This window comes from Sturnira hondurensis, unplaced genomic scaffold (genome assembly GCF_014824575.4).
Source record: "Sturnira hondurensis isolate 20B ecotype Veracruz unplaced genomic scaffold, ASM1482457v3 Scaffold0006505, whole genome shotgun sequence".
NCBI classification, from domain to species: domain Eukaryota; kingdom Metazoa; phylum Chordata; class Mammalia; order Chiroptera; family Phyllostomidae; genus Sturnira; species Sturnira hondurensis.
In genome coordinates this window covers 72,446-88,736 of record NW_028079136.1, presented here as the reverse complement: position 1 = coordinate 88,736, position 16,291 = coordinate 72,446, and the positions used below count along the sequence as shown (strand labels likewise).

At 46.3% G+C, this 16,291-nt stretch overlaps 1 protein-coding gene across 1 annotated transcript in view; it reads right to left on the bottom strand.

Moving 5' to 3' along the window:
* The window catches only part of SERGEF (secretion regulating guanine nucleotide exchange factor), a 183,775-nt gene extending 167,717 nt beyond the window's left edge, over positions 1 to 16,058 (bottom strand). Inside the window, exons 1-5 of the mRNA XM_037049962.1 lie at positions 15,954 to 16,058; positions 11,874 to 12,009; positions 9,849 to 10,004; positions 7,604 to 7,698; positions 3,087 to 3,147 (exon numbers count right to left, since the gene is read on the bottom strand). Coding sequence (XP_036905857.1) covers positions 3,087 to 3,147; positions 7,604 to 7,698; positions 9,849 to 10,004; positions 11,874 to 12,009; positions 15,954 to 16,016 — 511 coding nt within the window. The 5' untranslated portion in view covers positions 16,017 to 16,058. The remainder of the gene's footprint in view (positions 1 to 3,086; positions 3,148 to 7,603; positions 7,699 to 9,848; positions 10,005 to 11,873; positions 12,010 to 15,953) is intronic.
* Positions 16,059 to 16,291: the final 233 nt, after the last annotated feature.

Genomic DNA, 16,291 nt, shown 5'->3' with positions numbered 1-16,291 from the left:
TCTGACAAAGGATTACTATTCAGAATATATCGAGAACTCCTAAAACTCCACATAAAAACAAACGACCTTATTTAAAAATGAGTAAAGGACAAATATTTTCCAAAGAAAATACAAAAAAAATGGCCAAAAAACACATGAAAAGATACTTAATGTCACTCATCATTAGAGAAATGCAAATCAAAACCGCCATGATGTGTCCACTTCACATGCATGAGGCTGTACACTGTTTCTAAACAAAACTAGAAAATAACCAGTGTTGGTGAAGTTGTAAAGGAATCTGGAACTCCTTGTACACTGTTGGTGGGAAGGTATATATGACTGTCTCACCACTATACTGCGCACCTGAAACTCACACAAAATAGTACTGAATGTAAACTGTAATTGAAAATTAATTTTCTTAAAAATGGTACAGCAATTATGGAAAACGGTATGGCAGCTCCTCAAAAAAAAATAAAAACAGAACTGCTATTGATTGGATGATTCTATTTCTGGGTAAACATCCTAAAAAATTGAAAGCAGGGTCTCCGAGTGATACTGTATAACCATGTGCATAGCTGCCTTATTTGCAACGGCTCAAATGTGAAAGCAACCCAGGTGGCCATCCACAGAGAAAGCGAACAAGAGAATGCGGTACACATAGAGTGAAACCATTCAGCCTTAAAAAGGAAGGCAATTCGGACACCTGCTACAACCTGGATAGACCTCGGGACATCACGCTGAGTGGAAGAAGCCACAAAGAGACTGATACTGTGCGGCGATTCCAGTTACATGAGGTGCCTGTAGGAGCAGTCAGAGCCACGGAGACAGAGAAAGCAGAGTGGCGCTTGCCAGGCCTGGACGAGAGGGGAATGAGAGTAATGGCTTAGCGGGCACAGTTTCAGTTTTGCAAGATGGAAAAAGCTCCAGAGATGTGGTGGATAACAGTTGCACAATAATGCAAATGCACTTAAAACCACTCAACTGTGCACTTAAAGAATGGTTAAGATGGTATATTTTGTTATGTATTTTAGCATAATAAAAATTTTTAAAGGCATAAATATTTTTTAAAAGAGACAAACTTGAAATACATATCAACCAATCGCAATGTACACACCTAATTCAGACCTTGATTCAAACAAACTAAAATATATATATTTTTGAGACAATTGGGGAAATGTAAATGCTGATTGGATACAGTTTGACAGAATTACAGAATTATTTTCGCAGGGCTGATGATGCTATTTTGGTAATGTTTTCAGAAAGAGTCCCCATCGCTCAGAAACACGTGCAGAAATAGTTACAAAATGAATGGGGGAGGGGAGGATTTAACAATTAACTTAATCAAACACATCACGGAAACTGTGCAGCTTTGTAAAAGTGTAATTACTACCATACAACTCGGCAATCACACTCCTGGGCATTTATCCCAGAGAAATGAAAATTTATGTTCACATAAAAACTTGTCCACAAATGTTTATAGCTTTATTCTTAATCGCCTAAAACTGGAAACAAGCAGATGTTCTTTGATGGGTGACTGGCTAAGCAAAGTGTGGTTGTTACGGACTGAATTATGTCCCCCGAAAACTCACTTTGAATCCCCATCCCACGATGTGGCTACATTTGGAGACAGGGCCTATAAGGAGGCCACAAAGATCGAATGAGTCATAGGAGTGAGGCCTTAACCTGATAGAGCTGGTGCCCTTATAAGAAGAGAAATAACCAGAGGCCTGTCTCTGCCCATGGGTATGCAAGGGCAAGGCCATGTGAGGACAGTGAGAAAGCAGCCATCTGCAAGTCAGGAAGAAAGGTCTCCCCGGAAACCAATTCTCATAGTGCCGTGATCTTGGACTTCCAGTCTCCATCACTATGAGGAAATACCTTCCTGATGTTTGAGCCCCACAGTCTGTGGTATTTTCTTATGGCAGCCTGAGCTAATCCACTGGGACCTCTATGCCATGACATACTATCCAGCAGTAAAAAGGACTACACTACTGGTACTCAAAATTTGGACGAATCTACAGGGAATCATGCTGAGCAAAAACAAAAACCCAACCCCCAAAGGCTGCATCAACGATGCCGTTTGTATAACATTCCTGAAACGCCAGTGTCACAGAGGTGGAGGGCAGGAGAGTGCTCGTCGGGAGCTAAGAAGGGAGTGTGGCTATGAAGGGTGGCCAGTGGCTCCCGGTGGCAACGGAACTGTCCTGTGTCTTGACGGTGGTACCAGGACAGCTGTGCTGTGGCCCTGCAGTTACTACTGGGTCAAGCCGGGGAAAGAGTGTATGAGCGTCATCTGATTTCTTACGCCTGCATGTGAGTCTACAATTCTCTCAAAAAAAGTTCATTTTTTTTAACTACGGTCCATACTAAGCCCCCATCAGCACAGCACAGCACCACGCTCTTCCTCTCCTCCTCTCCTCGCCCCACTCTGCAATTGGACTCGCCAAATGCCTGAGCCTCAGCGGCCACAGCTGGTCAGGGCCGTCCTTCAGCCCAGGGAGCAGAAAAATGAGCAAGGGAGAGCGAAAAGGGTCACTGCGCTTCCACCAGCCACTGTCCCTCTCTACTCATCCTCAACCGCACACGCACTGTCAGCCCTACCTCCACCGCCCCCTCATGGTCCAGGAGACAAGCTCATTTGAAGCCTTTAAATTAGTAAACATTAAAATCCCACTAGTGCAGTCACGGCAAAGAAAGTGGGCCTCGGAATCCAGACCATCCTAGACTCTGACCCCAGCTCCACCTTTTACTACCTTATTCCCTGTGCAAGCTTAGACAAGCATGTTGGCTTCTCCAGACCTCGGTTTCTTCATATATGAAAATGTCACTCATATCCCTGCACGGTTGTGAGGATTAAATGAGGTATTGACTAAATCAAGAGAATGCAGCCTCATGCCTAGAACATAATGAAGAGCTGAAAATTTTCATTTCCTTCCTCCCTACCTGCTGAAGGCTTTCCCACATGCCTTTGGCCTTATGTCCCCTCCTTTTAATCAGCAGTGCAGCAGAGCGGGACAATCTGAATGACTCCTTAAAGTTTATTTCTCCTAAAACTATTTCTCCTTATCACACACAACTAATTAGAAAAATCAAAGCAAAATGATCACCTGTGGCGGCTAATGCATGCCTCAGTCCAGCAGCAATGCTAACAACCTTCTCTCGCAGGAGCTGTCAAAAAAGAGAAAAGGACTGAAATCTCAGAGTCATCCATCTACAAAATGTTACGTGATTGCTGCCCAAATGCACCGCAGCAGGGCGCTCATTATGTGTCTGACTGGTTTAGAGCTCCCAGCCAGCAACATTTCCATTCATAAATACCTCCATATGCATCCCTAAAAGACAAAAATCTCTTAAAAATACCACATCACAATGCCTCTCAGGGATGGGAAGACCTGCAAGTTCATCCAGTCCAAGGGTTGACGAGCGTTTTCTATCATGAGACAGACAGTAAATATTTTAGACTTTGCAGGCCATGGGGTTTCAGTCACACTACTCTACTCTTTCATTGTAACATAAAAACCGCCAGAGACAATATATGAATGAATGGGTGTGGCTGTAGTCCAATAAAACTTTACTTACCAAGGGTACTAGTTTGCAGACATTTGATCTAGTCCAATTCCCATCCAATATTACAAATCGCTCCACAGCACCCCATCAAGTGGCCATCAACCCCTGCCAAACACCTGCTTCTGGTGACACAGGCTCACTGCCTCCCCAGGTACCTGTTCCATTTATCTCCTTAGGTAAAAGCCAAACCTCTCTGCCTATAGCTCCTGACAATGCTTTCAAATATGTGAAGACAGTTGTCACATCCTAGCATGCCTTGTGGTGGCTTTAAAAACAGGTCCTCACATTCTTTGAGACCCCCTTCCCTCAAGGTGCACAGTTTAACTCCCCTCTGGCTGAGTGTAAGCTAGACTTACTGACTTGTTTCCAGGGAACAGAATAAGGAAGCAATGAGGGGCTCAGAGATGAGGTGATAAAAGGCAGTGCAGCTTCCTGTTTGGCCTCCAGGGGGAAGAAAGCCAGAGGCCAGGTCTGAACAGTCCTACAGAGAGGCCCGTGTGGCAAGGAACAGAGGCCTCCCACCAGGCGTGAGAGGTAACAGTGGACCCGCCAGCCCAGTCACACCTCCAGCAGGCCCCCCGCTGACATCCTGAGTGAAACCTCATGAAAGACCCTCTAACCTGTTCCCAGGTTCCTGACCCTCAGAAACTGTGAGATAATAAATGTGTGTTGTTTTAAGCTGCTAAATTTGAAGCTAATTTATTTCAAGTACTAGATAACAAATATGTTTCTCTTTTTTAGACCAAACACCCCGATTCCATCCGCCATCACCCAATTTGAAACTCCCTCCCACTCTTGGTTCTGCTCCTCTAAATCAGCTCTGATTACTCAGTCTCTCTTTTTGAAAGGTTCTGTATATGCATCACTCACAGGCCCAATGGCGCTTTACTACATTTCTTTATTTACAGACCACTGTGTCTTCCTAAACCAGGACTCTCAGGACAGCGTCGGAGTCTTACTCAGCTTTATGCCCTGGGCCTGTGCACCAAACCCACAACAGAATGCAAGACCCTGGATGCAGCTGACTAGCACAAAGAACAGGGCTCTGGCCTCCCTTCTTCTAGGGATTCTATTTTTGTTAATGTAGCCTACAATCACATCAGCTTTAGGGAAGACGAAATTGTACTGCTAATATAATTTGAACATATTGTCCTATAAAATTTTTTTCTTTCAGAATTAACTAACAGGCTTTATTTCATGTGGAGTCAATCTCTTCAACATCTTCAACTCACCACTATTCTTTCCTCTCCACTCCCACTGCCACTGCTTTGGTTTGGACCACGGTCATCTCTTGTCTGAATTATTAGCAAGAGTGTCCTCAGCAATCTTCCTTCAATCAATCCGTCCTCCACAGTACCCCATCAGGCCCCTCCCTGGCACACTGTTCTTACCATTTGTCACACTCTACCTCCCCCGACAGCCCCCTCCCCACCGCACTTCCACCCCTTCCTGATGCTCCAGCCCAGCGAAACCGCCTGCAGTATCTCGAGCCCTCCATGGTTTGAGCACCCTCCGGTTCTATGCCTACATGGTTCCTTCTGTCTGGAATGCTCTTCTTCCGCACCCACTCTGCGCATCCTATCTCAAGCCAGGAAACCTTCTACTCAGCTTTCAAGAGTCAGCACAAGCCTGTTCTCACCCCACTTTCCCCCCCCCAGGAAGAGTCCGGTACTCCCCCTTTGAGGCTATCCATACACTTACCATAGTTCTAACACGGCAATGCATTTAGGTGTTTCTATGTCCTCACACACTAGGATTGGATCTTATCACCTTTGTCCCCACGGTCTAAACACAGCACATATACTATTAAATAAATAAATGAATTTCCATAACATTCCACTTCGGCACTTCCCTCCCATTGTTCCATAGGGTACAGCCTGTCAGAACGTTTTCATCTCCTGGTTCTGTCAACCGATGTATTTTAACCATTGCTCTCCTCTGTCTTCTTCAGTCGTGTGACTTAAATGAAATTAATTATAATTTAAATATAGGTTCCTTAAAAGCCATCTACTTATAAATAAATAAATACCATCTATTTATTAATGTAATTAGAAGCGGTAACACTTCCTACAACACAGACTACAGAATCTAGACTTCCATGTGTAACGTGGTGCAGACTAAATGTTTGTGTTCTCCCAAAATTCATCTACAATGACCTATTACCCAAAGTGATGGCATCTGGGGTGGGGTCTCTAGGAGGTGATTAGGTCGTGAGGGCAGCGCACTCACAAATGCTGTTCTAAGAAAGCTCCCCGAGAGCTCCTTTGCCTCTTCCACCACGAAGGCACGCCGCCCGTGAACCAGGAAGCGAGCCCCCGCCAGACACCAAATCTGCCGGCTCCCTGATCTTGTACTTCCCGACCCCCAGAAATGTGAACAATGAAAGCTTGTTATTTAAGCCACTTAGTCTGTGGTCTTTCTGTTACTGCAGCTCAAACAGACTAAAACACAGTGGAAACCATGACCTCAAATAACAGCCCCACAGACCAGCCACTGTAATTCAACAGGATCATAAGAGCAGACCAAGCTCTCGCCAGTGAAAACAGATTTCCCACTCTCCAGTCGGACTTTTAGGAAATTAGATAAGAGTGGAGCAGCTTAAGTAGTAAAACTCATTTTTGATCCAAGCATATTTCTTTAAAAATAGTCCATAGTCCTGTTATGATCACTTACAATATAAACTTCACCAAAATGTGCACTTTGAAGTATGATGCAGTGAAAAGAGCCCTGAACTAGGGCTGGGAGTCCTGTTGTACACTCATGCTGGCCAACATGGTAGCCACTGGCTACATGTGACTGCTGAACACGTGACTGCCGAACACGTGACTGCCGAACACGTGACTGCCGAACAACTGAAATGTGACTAGATGGAATTGAGACACACTGTCAGTAAAAAGTGTACACCTGAGGTCAGCTTAGCATAAAATGAAACATATAGAATATCTCATGAATGAATTTATATATTAATGGCATATAAAATGAAATGATAACAGTTTGGATATACTGGATCACTTTAAAAGTCACTAAACTTTCACCTACATGCCACAACATGGATGGAACTTAGAAACATCAGGTGAAATGAAAAAGGCAGACAGAAGACCACATGCTGTGTAACTCCGCTTATATAAATAAAATGCCCAGAATAGCCTCAGCTGGTGTAACTCAGTAGATTGAGTGCGGGCCTGCGAACCACACGATCGTGGTTCGATTCCCAGTCAGGGCACATGGCTGGGTTGCAGGCCAGTTCCCAGCAGGGGACTCACAAGAGGCAACCATACATTGATAGTCCTCTCCTTCTCTCCTTTAAAAAAAAAATGCCCAGAATAGGCAAATCCACAGATAGATGGGTGGTTGCTGAAGGCCCTGAGGAGGGGAGAACAGGAAGCGTCTGCTACAGGGTACACAGCTTCTCTCCTGGCAGTGAAAATGTTCCAAAGTTAGACCATGGTGAAGGCTGCCCTTCTCTGTGAACACACTAAAAACCAGTAAATTACATGGTTTTGAAAGGTAAATATTATGGTATGTGTCTTACATCTCAATATAGCTGTTATTTTTAAAATTAATCTCACCTGTTTCTCTTTGCGTTTGTAAATAGTGCTACTGAAAATCTTTAAATTACATAGGTGGCTCTCATTCTATTTCTATTAGATGATATAGAAATATCATCTAATACCGTCTGGCTTATACCGTCTGCCCAGCTTGGTGCCTTTAGGTAAGTCCCTTCTGTCTGGACCTTTTTCTAACATGGTGTCCATTATTACTAGTTTCAGAATTGTAAAAAGTCATTAATGTTTTTAAAAAATATATTACCTTCATCGTTTTACTTCAGAAAAATTTATAATGTGTATGAGGACTAAACAGAAGTTTTTTTCACTAACAACCTTCATTCTCATCCTCAACCTAATTTTTCCTAGAAAAAAATCTAAGTTTTTCAACTTAAATTTTAACTAGCCCATGGGCTTTCCATAACCCAGCCAGTCTGGGGAGGAATAACTGTAATTCCCAGGAAAGTCTTTAACAGGACAAGGGCAAGATGAATACTAGGTGCTGTGCTTACCTCAATGGCCTGGGGAACCAGGCATCTTCGAGGCCCATGAGGAATCCCTAATTGGCCAAAGGAGTTGGATCCACATGATAGAACTTGACCATTTTCTGCAAAATACAAATGCTCAAATTACAATCCAAGTACTAAGACATCTACGACCAATGGGTAAATGCTGAAGGAGCAAAGGAAGTGAAAGGAGGGAGTGAGCGCCCTGTGCTGTAGCACACTCGCACCACGTTTCCTGCTTTCCGTGTTTCCCAGGAATGAAAACACTGGGCACTGGGCTGTTTCACAGACTGTCCACCACACTAGCCCATGGTGGATGGGCTGTGCGGATCACCCAGCCCCGTGCTCAGTGCTGGAACAGGAGGAGGCTTATTCCCCACTTTTCATGTTTCCATGTAACACAATTTCCATTAGTTAACACTTCGGGCTTTTCTCCCTGCCCTTTCCATTCTCACTGCTTTCTAGGAGAGGAGGGGTAAGCTAACCAGGTGGTGGGTTTGGGACAAGGAAGGAACAGGACACGTGTGGCTTGGCCCCTTCCTTGCAGGCATTCTGGGCTGACACATAGTAAGGGTTTCCCCTGTGGGGAGGGCCTAGAGTTCGGGGGATAAGTTTGGATCAAAGGAGTGTTAGCAGAACCCCTTGGCCTGACAATTAACCCTGGCCTCTCACTTAGCCTCTACCAGTAAAAAGCCAGGAGTGTGTGCTCCGCCTGCCTGACGGCTCTCCACCTTTCTCACAACTGGTTCTGAATGCTGCCTACTGACTCCCTACAAGCCCAACACTGGCCCACAATGAGCACCTCATAAGTGACAGCTATTACTTAGACCCTAATAAATACTACCAAATGCAGCACACAGCACAGAGCCCCTCCCAGAGAGAGATGGTGACACCCTTGCAGGGTTTTAAGGGCAGGACAAGAGTTCACCAGACAGATAAGAGGGGGGCTGTTCCAGGCAGGGAATAGCATGCCCTGTTTGGTATCACCAGAAAGAAAAGAACAGGGAGTGAGGAGACTGAGAGCCAAGGCAACAACAGGAGTAGGTGGGGAACAGTCATTGAAGGCCATGTGCTAAGAAGCTTGGGATGAACTGTGAATGTGAGAATCCACAGAGGGTTGAAGTGGGGCTGGAGGATGGGCAGGGTTACATGGTCAGAAGATGCCCTTGCCAGAGGGCTGTGACAACGAGGGACCTTAGTCAGAAATCATGGATGGCCCTTTGAATCCAGAATGGCAAGCTAGATGGGGCACAATTCCTTCTGGGGAGAAGTCAGCTGACAAAGGATCTGTCATCTGATTCCCAAGAGCATTAAAGTGGTCCCTCAGTATGTGTGGGGGGTCGGTTCCAGAAACCTGAGGATGCTCAAGTTCCTTATATAAAATAGTGTGGAACGAAGCATACAGTTTGCCCTCTGTAGCCGCCAATTCCCAACCCAATGCCCAACCGTGGATGGAAATGACTGTATGTACTACTATTTTTGATCAGCACTTGGTTGAATCCACAGATGTGAAACCTGCAGACACAGAGGGCCAACTGCATTCTATTAACCCTTTACCCACACTCCTCTACATCCTATTCTGCTACCTGGCTTCGCAGAGAAGGAACGGATCTGTCCAACCACATTTATGTATTTTTGTTAAATCCCTTACTGGGATAAAACTACCATCACTGTTGTGTCAACCTCTGATTTCCTCACACTCCCAACCATGCTCCCCTGTGAGTAACCCTCAGCCGGCACTTCGGGCCAGCTAGCCCAGTCACACAGCTGCCATGAACTTCCGGGACTGGAAGTGGCCACAAAGGCAATCCTACTCACTCCCCAGTCTCTGGCAAGAGTTTTCTAGCCCAAAGTTTTAAAGATTTTAGTCATTTATTTTTAGAGAAAGGGGAAGGAAGGGGAAAAAAGAGGGTGAGAAACATCAATCTGCTACCTCTCGTACATGCCCCAACCAGGGACCAGACCAAACCCACAACCCAGGCATGTGCCCTGACTGGGAATCGAACTGGCAACCTTTCGCTTTGCAGGACTATACCCAACCGAGCCACGCCGGTCAGGGCTCCAGCCCAAAGTTTTACTATTTAAACTCTTCTTGCAGAAGACACCTCACAACTTTCCTTGACAACCAGAGAGAACATCTGTGTGTGTTTCTAAACACAGAGGGGCTCTGATTTAAGAAGTACCACCACTACCATACTCTTCCCACTCAAAGCCTTTGTGGGGATAAAGATTGGCCTAGGAGTGAACTCACCCGTGAGAATAATGGTAAAGTCCCAGCCACAGGCCACCTGTCGGATGGGACAGCGAAGGAGGGATTTGCAGGGTGTAAAACACAGAACATCCTCCGTGTGACCAAGCCCCAACTGCCCATCTTTGTTCAGGCCACAAACGAAAAGACTTCCTCCATCTGCAATACACAAAGGCTTTGGTGATACTGTGCAGGAGAAATTATAATTCCCAAAGTAAGCAGAAGGATTTCACTATTTATTTGGAGTTACAAACCCAACAACTTTTTCCCACTCACCTTTATAAGCCACGAATGTTAATGTGCACTGAACCCCATGGCATTTGGGCCAAGGGGCTCAAATCTAATATCTAGATGGAAACTGCAGGTGCTACGGCAGCAGCCGGCCAATCGCCAAATCAGGCACCCACTGTAACAATACAGCCAACACCTATTCTGTATTTACACCATGCCAGGTGTTGTTCCCAGAGTGTGTGTATGGGGCCAGCTTTTCCTTACATGTCCTGCCTAGGCCCCACAGTACTTTTAGAGGCCCACAGAAATGTTTTCATTTTAAATTCTTTTAAAATAAGAAAAGGAAATGTAATAATAGTGAATACATAATACTGAATCTAGCCTGGATTATATTTATCTTTATATCAGTTATAAAATACAATTTTTCATACTTCCTTATGGAGAAAGGAGTCTACAAAGGCAAAAGTGCCAAGGACCCATACAGTTATTACACGGCCACCAACTCAAGAATTCTTCTCATCCGCAGTTACTGTCCCCATGTAACAGAAGGGAAACAGACACAGGGGAATGAAGTAACTTGCCCAAGGTCACACAGCTAATAAATAACAGAACCAGGACTTGAACCCAGGCAGATTCACTCCAGAGTTAACATTCTTAATCAGGGCACAATACGCTCTCTTTCACAATATTGTAGCACTTGTAATATGTGTTAAGTCCTATCCTAGGGATTGCAAGGAAAATACAAAGCTCTTGCTCTCAAGGAATATTCAATCTAATTGCAGATTTCTAATTAATATGTTAAAGTTAAATAGCAATATATAAGGTCTGTCTGGAAAAAGTCCAACCATGGTTAACAAAATGAGAATGGTTTGTACAACATCCATGCAACCTGCTGGCCAAGGACAGTGGACTAGAATGTGCATGTGTGAGCAATGATGACTTCACTGCACTAGTGGGGCGGGGGGCAGTACATGCTGTTGAGTGAGCACCTATACTGTGTGGCCATCACATTCAAATGACTGAGTGAGTACAGCAATGAATCTGCATTGAATTTTGCATTAATTCCTCCACAGAAACTATTCGAATGATTCAGAAGGCCACAGCTGTGGGCAACTGGTGATTGGCAGCTTCATCAGGACAATGCACCTGCTCATGCATCACGTCTCATGCAGAGTTTTTTGGCAACACATCAAATCACCCAGGTGACTCAGCCCCCTTACAGCCCAGATTTGGCACCCTGAGACTTCTGGCTTTTCCTAAAACTAAAATCGCCTTTGAAAAGGAAGAGATTTCAGACCACTGGTGAGATTCAGGAAAATATGACAGCTGATGGTGATTGGGAGAACTGTGTGAGGTTCCAAGGTGCCTACTTTGAGGGGGACTGAGGCATCACTGTCCGATGTACAATGTTTCTTGTACCTTGTATCTTCTTCAATAAATGTCTCTATTTTTCATATTACATGGCTGGACACCTTCTGGACAGACCTCGTATGGTATCAAATGTGATAAACATCGCAGCCCTGCCACTAATTTGTCTTGAAACCTTAAGCAATTCGCTTTCCACTCCACGCCTCCCTTGTGTTACCAGACTGGGGGTGGGGGCCTGAGGAGAGCCTAGAAGATCTCTGAAATCCTTTCAGCTCTGACAATCTAGGATTCTCTGGTGATAACATGACTCTCTCACAGAAATGTCTTCCTCTGCAAAATACAAAAGGCTGGAAGATGGCAATATGTCATCCTGGAGAGAAATGTCTAAATAAGAAAATGAGGGGCTATTTACTCTCGAAGGAAAGTTACCTGTGACAACAGCAGAGTGGCCCCCTCCTCCCGTGATCCTCCTAACACACGCAGGTTTACAGAAGTCATTCAGCCGTTGGGGCAAGAGTACGTCTTCCTTATGGCCAAGGCCAAGTTGCCCGTAGCTATTTGCCCCCTGGGGACAAAATAAAGCAAGGATAAAATAAAGCAAGGATGAAAAAAGTACAGGAATCCCAACTGTCAGTGTTTATTTACGTGTCCCTATCTTCCTCACCCCGACAGTATCTGAGCCTGTCTGAGGTTTCATAAACTCATTGTTTAGAGGCTGTTATATGCAACTGACACTTAGGTGGCAGCCTCACCCCCAGGACACCACACCGTAGGATCCTTAGCATCCATGGCTTATCCGATGATACTCTGCACCTGCCCCTTCCAGTGCCCCATCCCCCGTATGTTGCTTTTTGGGACAACAGGGGAGTTCTTCTAATAAAAGTTAATTACCTGGAGTGGCTAAGGAAAGAAATAATGAGAGGAAATGGGAACAAGTGGGTGGGAAATATGCTAGGACTAGTTCTTATCCCTTCTCCCCACACTCCACAGGGATAACTGGCAATGACTTTCTGTAATCAAAGTTAGCTAGGATTTTGTGCCCTCAAGCAGGGCACATCACTGTTGTTTCATCGGTAAGGGAAAGAGGTTAGCAATGATCACTAAGGGCCTTTCCAAGCACTATGTTTTGGGATTCTAAGATTCACGTGGTGAGATCCCTGTGAGGGAACTGATTTCCTTTTGGTGGGCAATATGTCTATCATTCATTATTATACAATAAAGGTCCATAATCCCTAATCTGAAACCCTCGTAGCCAGGTATGTCAAGTACTACAGTATAAAAATCATATGCTCTTTTGTAAGGTCTGGGAGCAGAGCCCCATAAGCAAAACAGTATTATTCCTGTAGTAAACAGTACACAGATTCACACTGATGATAACAGCTTCACAGTAAGTGGGCAAAGACTGTAAACACCCTACGTCAGGTCTGTTTGGGGTATTCAGAGCTTTTTGTTTTCAACATGAAGATAAGGACTTGGGGACCTGCAGAGAGAACCTAATTAAGATTTTGGAAATCCTTATAATTTCTCCAACTATCTGCTTCTTGCTGGTTCTTCTCAGAGATGAGTAACAAAACCTTTAAAATATGTTTGTTTTAAAATTGCCTGATTTAAAAACAGCTACAAAAAATAATGTATTACATATAAATTCCTGCCCCTTGTGGCCTCTTCCGCAGTTATCTGGGACTGCAAGGACTCCAGGCTGAAAGAGCAAGCCATGGCAGGGACACAGACAGCCCCCCCCAGAGGCCCTCGTGAGCAATATCAGCTGCCAGTGACTGAGTACTCCTCCCTGTGGTGGATGGCATTCACCGTTAACTCTCACAACAACAGAGGAGATAGGGACTCTCTCTCTCGTTGTACAGAGGAAGACTAAGGCTCAGAGAGGTTAAGTAACTTTCCATCATCACACAGCCAGGTAGGCAACAAGTCAGATGCCCACTCCTTTCATTATACCATACTTGGTCTCCAGAAATAAAGAAAAAATATATATACGGTGAACCAGCCCAGAACTTTCCTGGCTAAAGGCTGACTGTATGACCATATCAAAAATAGCACCCCCGTCACTTTTTTCTGCTTTATTTTTCTCCATAGCACCCCCTGACATTACGTTATATATGTTCACTTGTTTACTGTCTACCTCCTAAAAAGTGAACATCAGGCAGGAACTCCGTTTTGCTCACTGCTGCTTCCCCTGCATCTGAAACCGTGCTGGCCCAGAAAAGGTGTGCGTACATTCTACAGTGAATGAATGTAAGACCCTATGAGCCCCTGCCTCGGAAAGACCAAATGGAAAGCTTGCCGAGTATGAAGTGGAGGGCACACGCACAGGATCTCTCCGTCAGTCCTGAGATCTCGTGGCTGTCCCATTACCAGGACCACAGGCCACTGAACAGAAAGCCACGCACTGGCATTGTGGGATTCAAAGTATGATACCAAATTCTTGTCATGTGGCCCTAAATCCATGATAAAGCAAAAAAAAAAAAAAAGGAGGAAATTTTAGCCCTGGCTGGTGTAGCTCAGTGGACTGAGCGCGGGCCTGCGAATGAGAGGATCGCGGTTCGATTCCCAGTCAGGGCACATGCCTGGGTTGCAGGCCAGTTCCCAGCAGGAGACACAACCAGAGGCAACCGTACATTGATATTTCTCTCCCTCTCTCCTTCCCTTCCCCTCCAAAGATAAATAAATAAAATCTTTATTAAAAAAGGAAATTTTAATACAACCTATCATAGCTCTATTTGCCTCTCTTCCTTATACACACTCCAGATAACACACATACAATGCACACAAACACACACACACACACACACACAACTCCAAGGAGGTAAATTCCCTTGTGATGGACTGAATTGTGTTCCCCTAAAATTCATTTGTTTAAACCCTAACGTCCTGTAGCTCAAAATGTGACTGTGCTTGGAGACAGGGCCTTTAGAGGGGTAATTAATGCTAAATGAGGTCATAATGATGCAGTCCTAAGCCAATATGACCAACGTCCTTATAAGAAGAAATACAGGGCTGCCCTCACAAGGGGAGAAATACATCTGAGGGCACAGCAAGAAGGCTGCCATCTCTAAGCAAAAGAGAGAGGCCTCAGAAGAAACTCCTACTGACACCATGATCTTGGACTTCTGACCTCCAGAACTGTGAGAAAATAAATGCCCGTTGTTTAAGACCCCCAGTCTGCGGGATGTTGTTGTGGGAGTCCTAGCAAACTAATATACCCCTCCACACAGAGAATGCAGCGGGCAGAACACACCACAGGTCGCCAAGCACAGTGGGGGGTAAGGGACAAGGCCCATCTGAAAGGCTTTTTCTGTCAGATGTTTTCTCTGTCCACACAGACCCCAGTCTCTGGCCTGGGAAATGCCAAAAACACCCCTCATCCCGGGCACATATCCAATCCCCACCTCCATCACCAGCTCAGGCACCACCTCCAAGATACTGACAGCCAGACTAGCTGAAGCCACACCACTCTTCCTTCTGTCTGCAGCCTTACATCCAACAAGTGCTCCCTCGTGCTGATAATTACCTTTGTTAATAAGTAAGCAGCAATATACGTATCTCCCCACCCCAGCCCAGCCCACCCCCATCCCAACCCGTGTTTTCCCAAAAGACTAGCACATAGCTCACACACAACAGGTACTCATTCAGTCGTTAGCCTACAAATATTGACTGAGCACCTTATCTTGTCATGTGACAGGCACCATGAACAAGACAGGCACACTACCCACTGTTATGATGCTTGCAGTCTAGCCAAGGGAACTGGCATTAACAGTTATGCATTTCATTCCGATTGGGATACGTGCTATGAAGAATTAAGAAACCATGTCTGCTTGTTCCCGCGTATCTGATCAGGTGCCTGCCACACACGCCTGAGCCCAGACCCTCCTCTCTTCCAGCCCCGACGCAAAAAGATGACCCTGTCTCTCCGGGCTCCGGGCTCCGGGCTCCTGTCAAACCGATAGGCAGACTCCCGCTTCCCCAATACAGGCAAGATCCTGGTCACAGCAGAATAGCAGCAACTATGCAGGGTCTCTGCCTTGTGCACACACAGCCAAACACTGCAGGCCTCACAAGAAAGGATGCTCCTGCCACGCTGGGGTGGAGCCCGGGAAAGGCCCCATCCTCCGGGCAATGGGAGGGTGCGGATCACAGGTGACCCACAGGGCTCTGAGACGGGGCGATCCTCTCTCTACAGAGCCATCGACGCCTTCCTTCCCGGAGCTCTCGCAGAACCAGACGCTCTGCCCTGGAAGCAGGTTCTTCCCACAAAGCCGCAGCCGCTCCGGTCAGGACCCCATCAGGCAGCAGACCCCTTAAATCACCCCATGAAGACCCTTCCCTACCGCCTTCTCCTCTTCCGCCACCAGCCCAGGATCCTCCAACCCAGAGCCTGAGCGGGGCTCGGACCTCCGCCGTCCAGCCCAGAACTGCCCACGCGGAGGCCAGGAACTCCAGCGTCGGTGCGCCCCTCGGTCCCAGCCGCCCCGGCGCGGGGGCGGAGTCACGTACCCAGGCGAAGAGCGCGGTCGGAGCTCGGGTAGCAGTCGAGGCGCTGGGATCCCGCTCCTCCATGGGGGACCCTCCACCGACGCTTCCGGGAGTGGCCAACGCAGAGGGCGGGGCCAGAGGGGGGCGGAGCCCGCGCGGAGGACGGGGATGGCTCCAGGGGCGGGGCCGGCGGGCCGCGCCCTCTCGCCTCCGCGAATCCAGAACAAGCGAGAGCCTGGCTGCTGCCTCCCTGTGGCCCCGCTGCTCGGAGCGTCTCCGCCCCCGGCCTCCTGTTTTGCTGGGTAGCGGTGTCTCTTTGCTTTTATTTTTAGCATTAATTCCAGACGAGAAGGTGCACC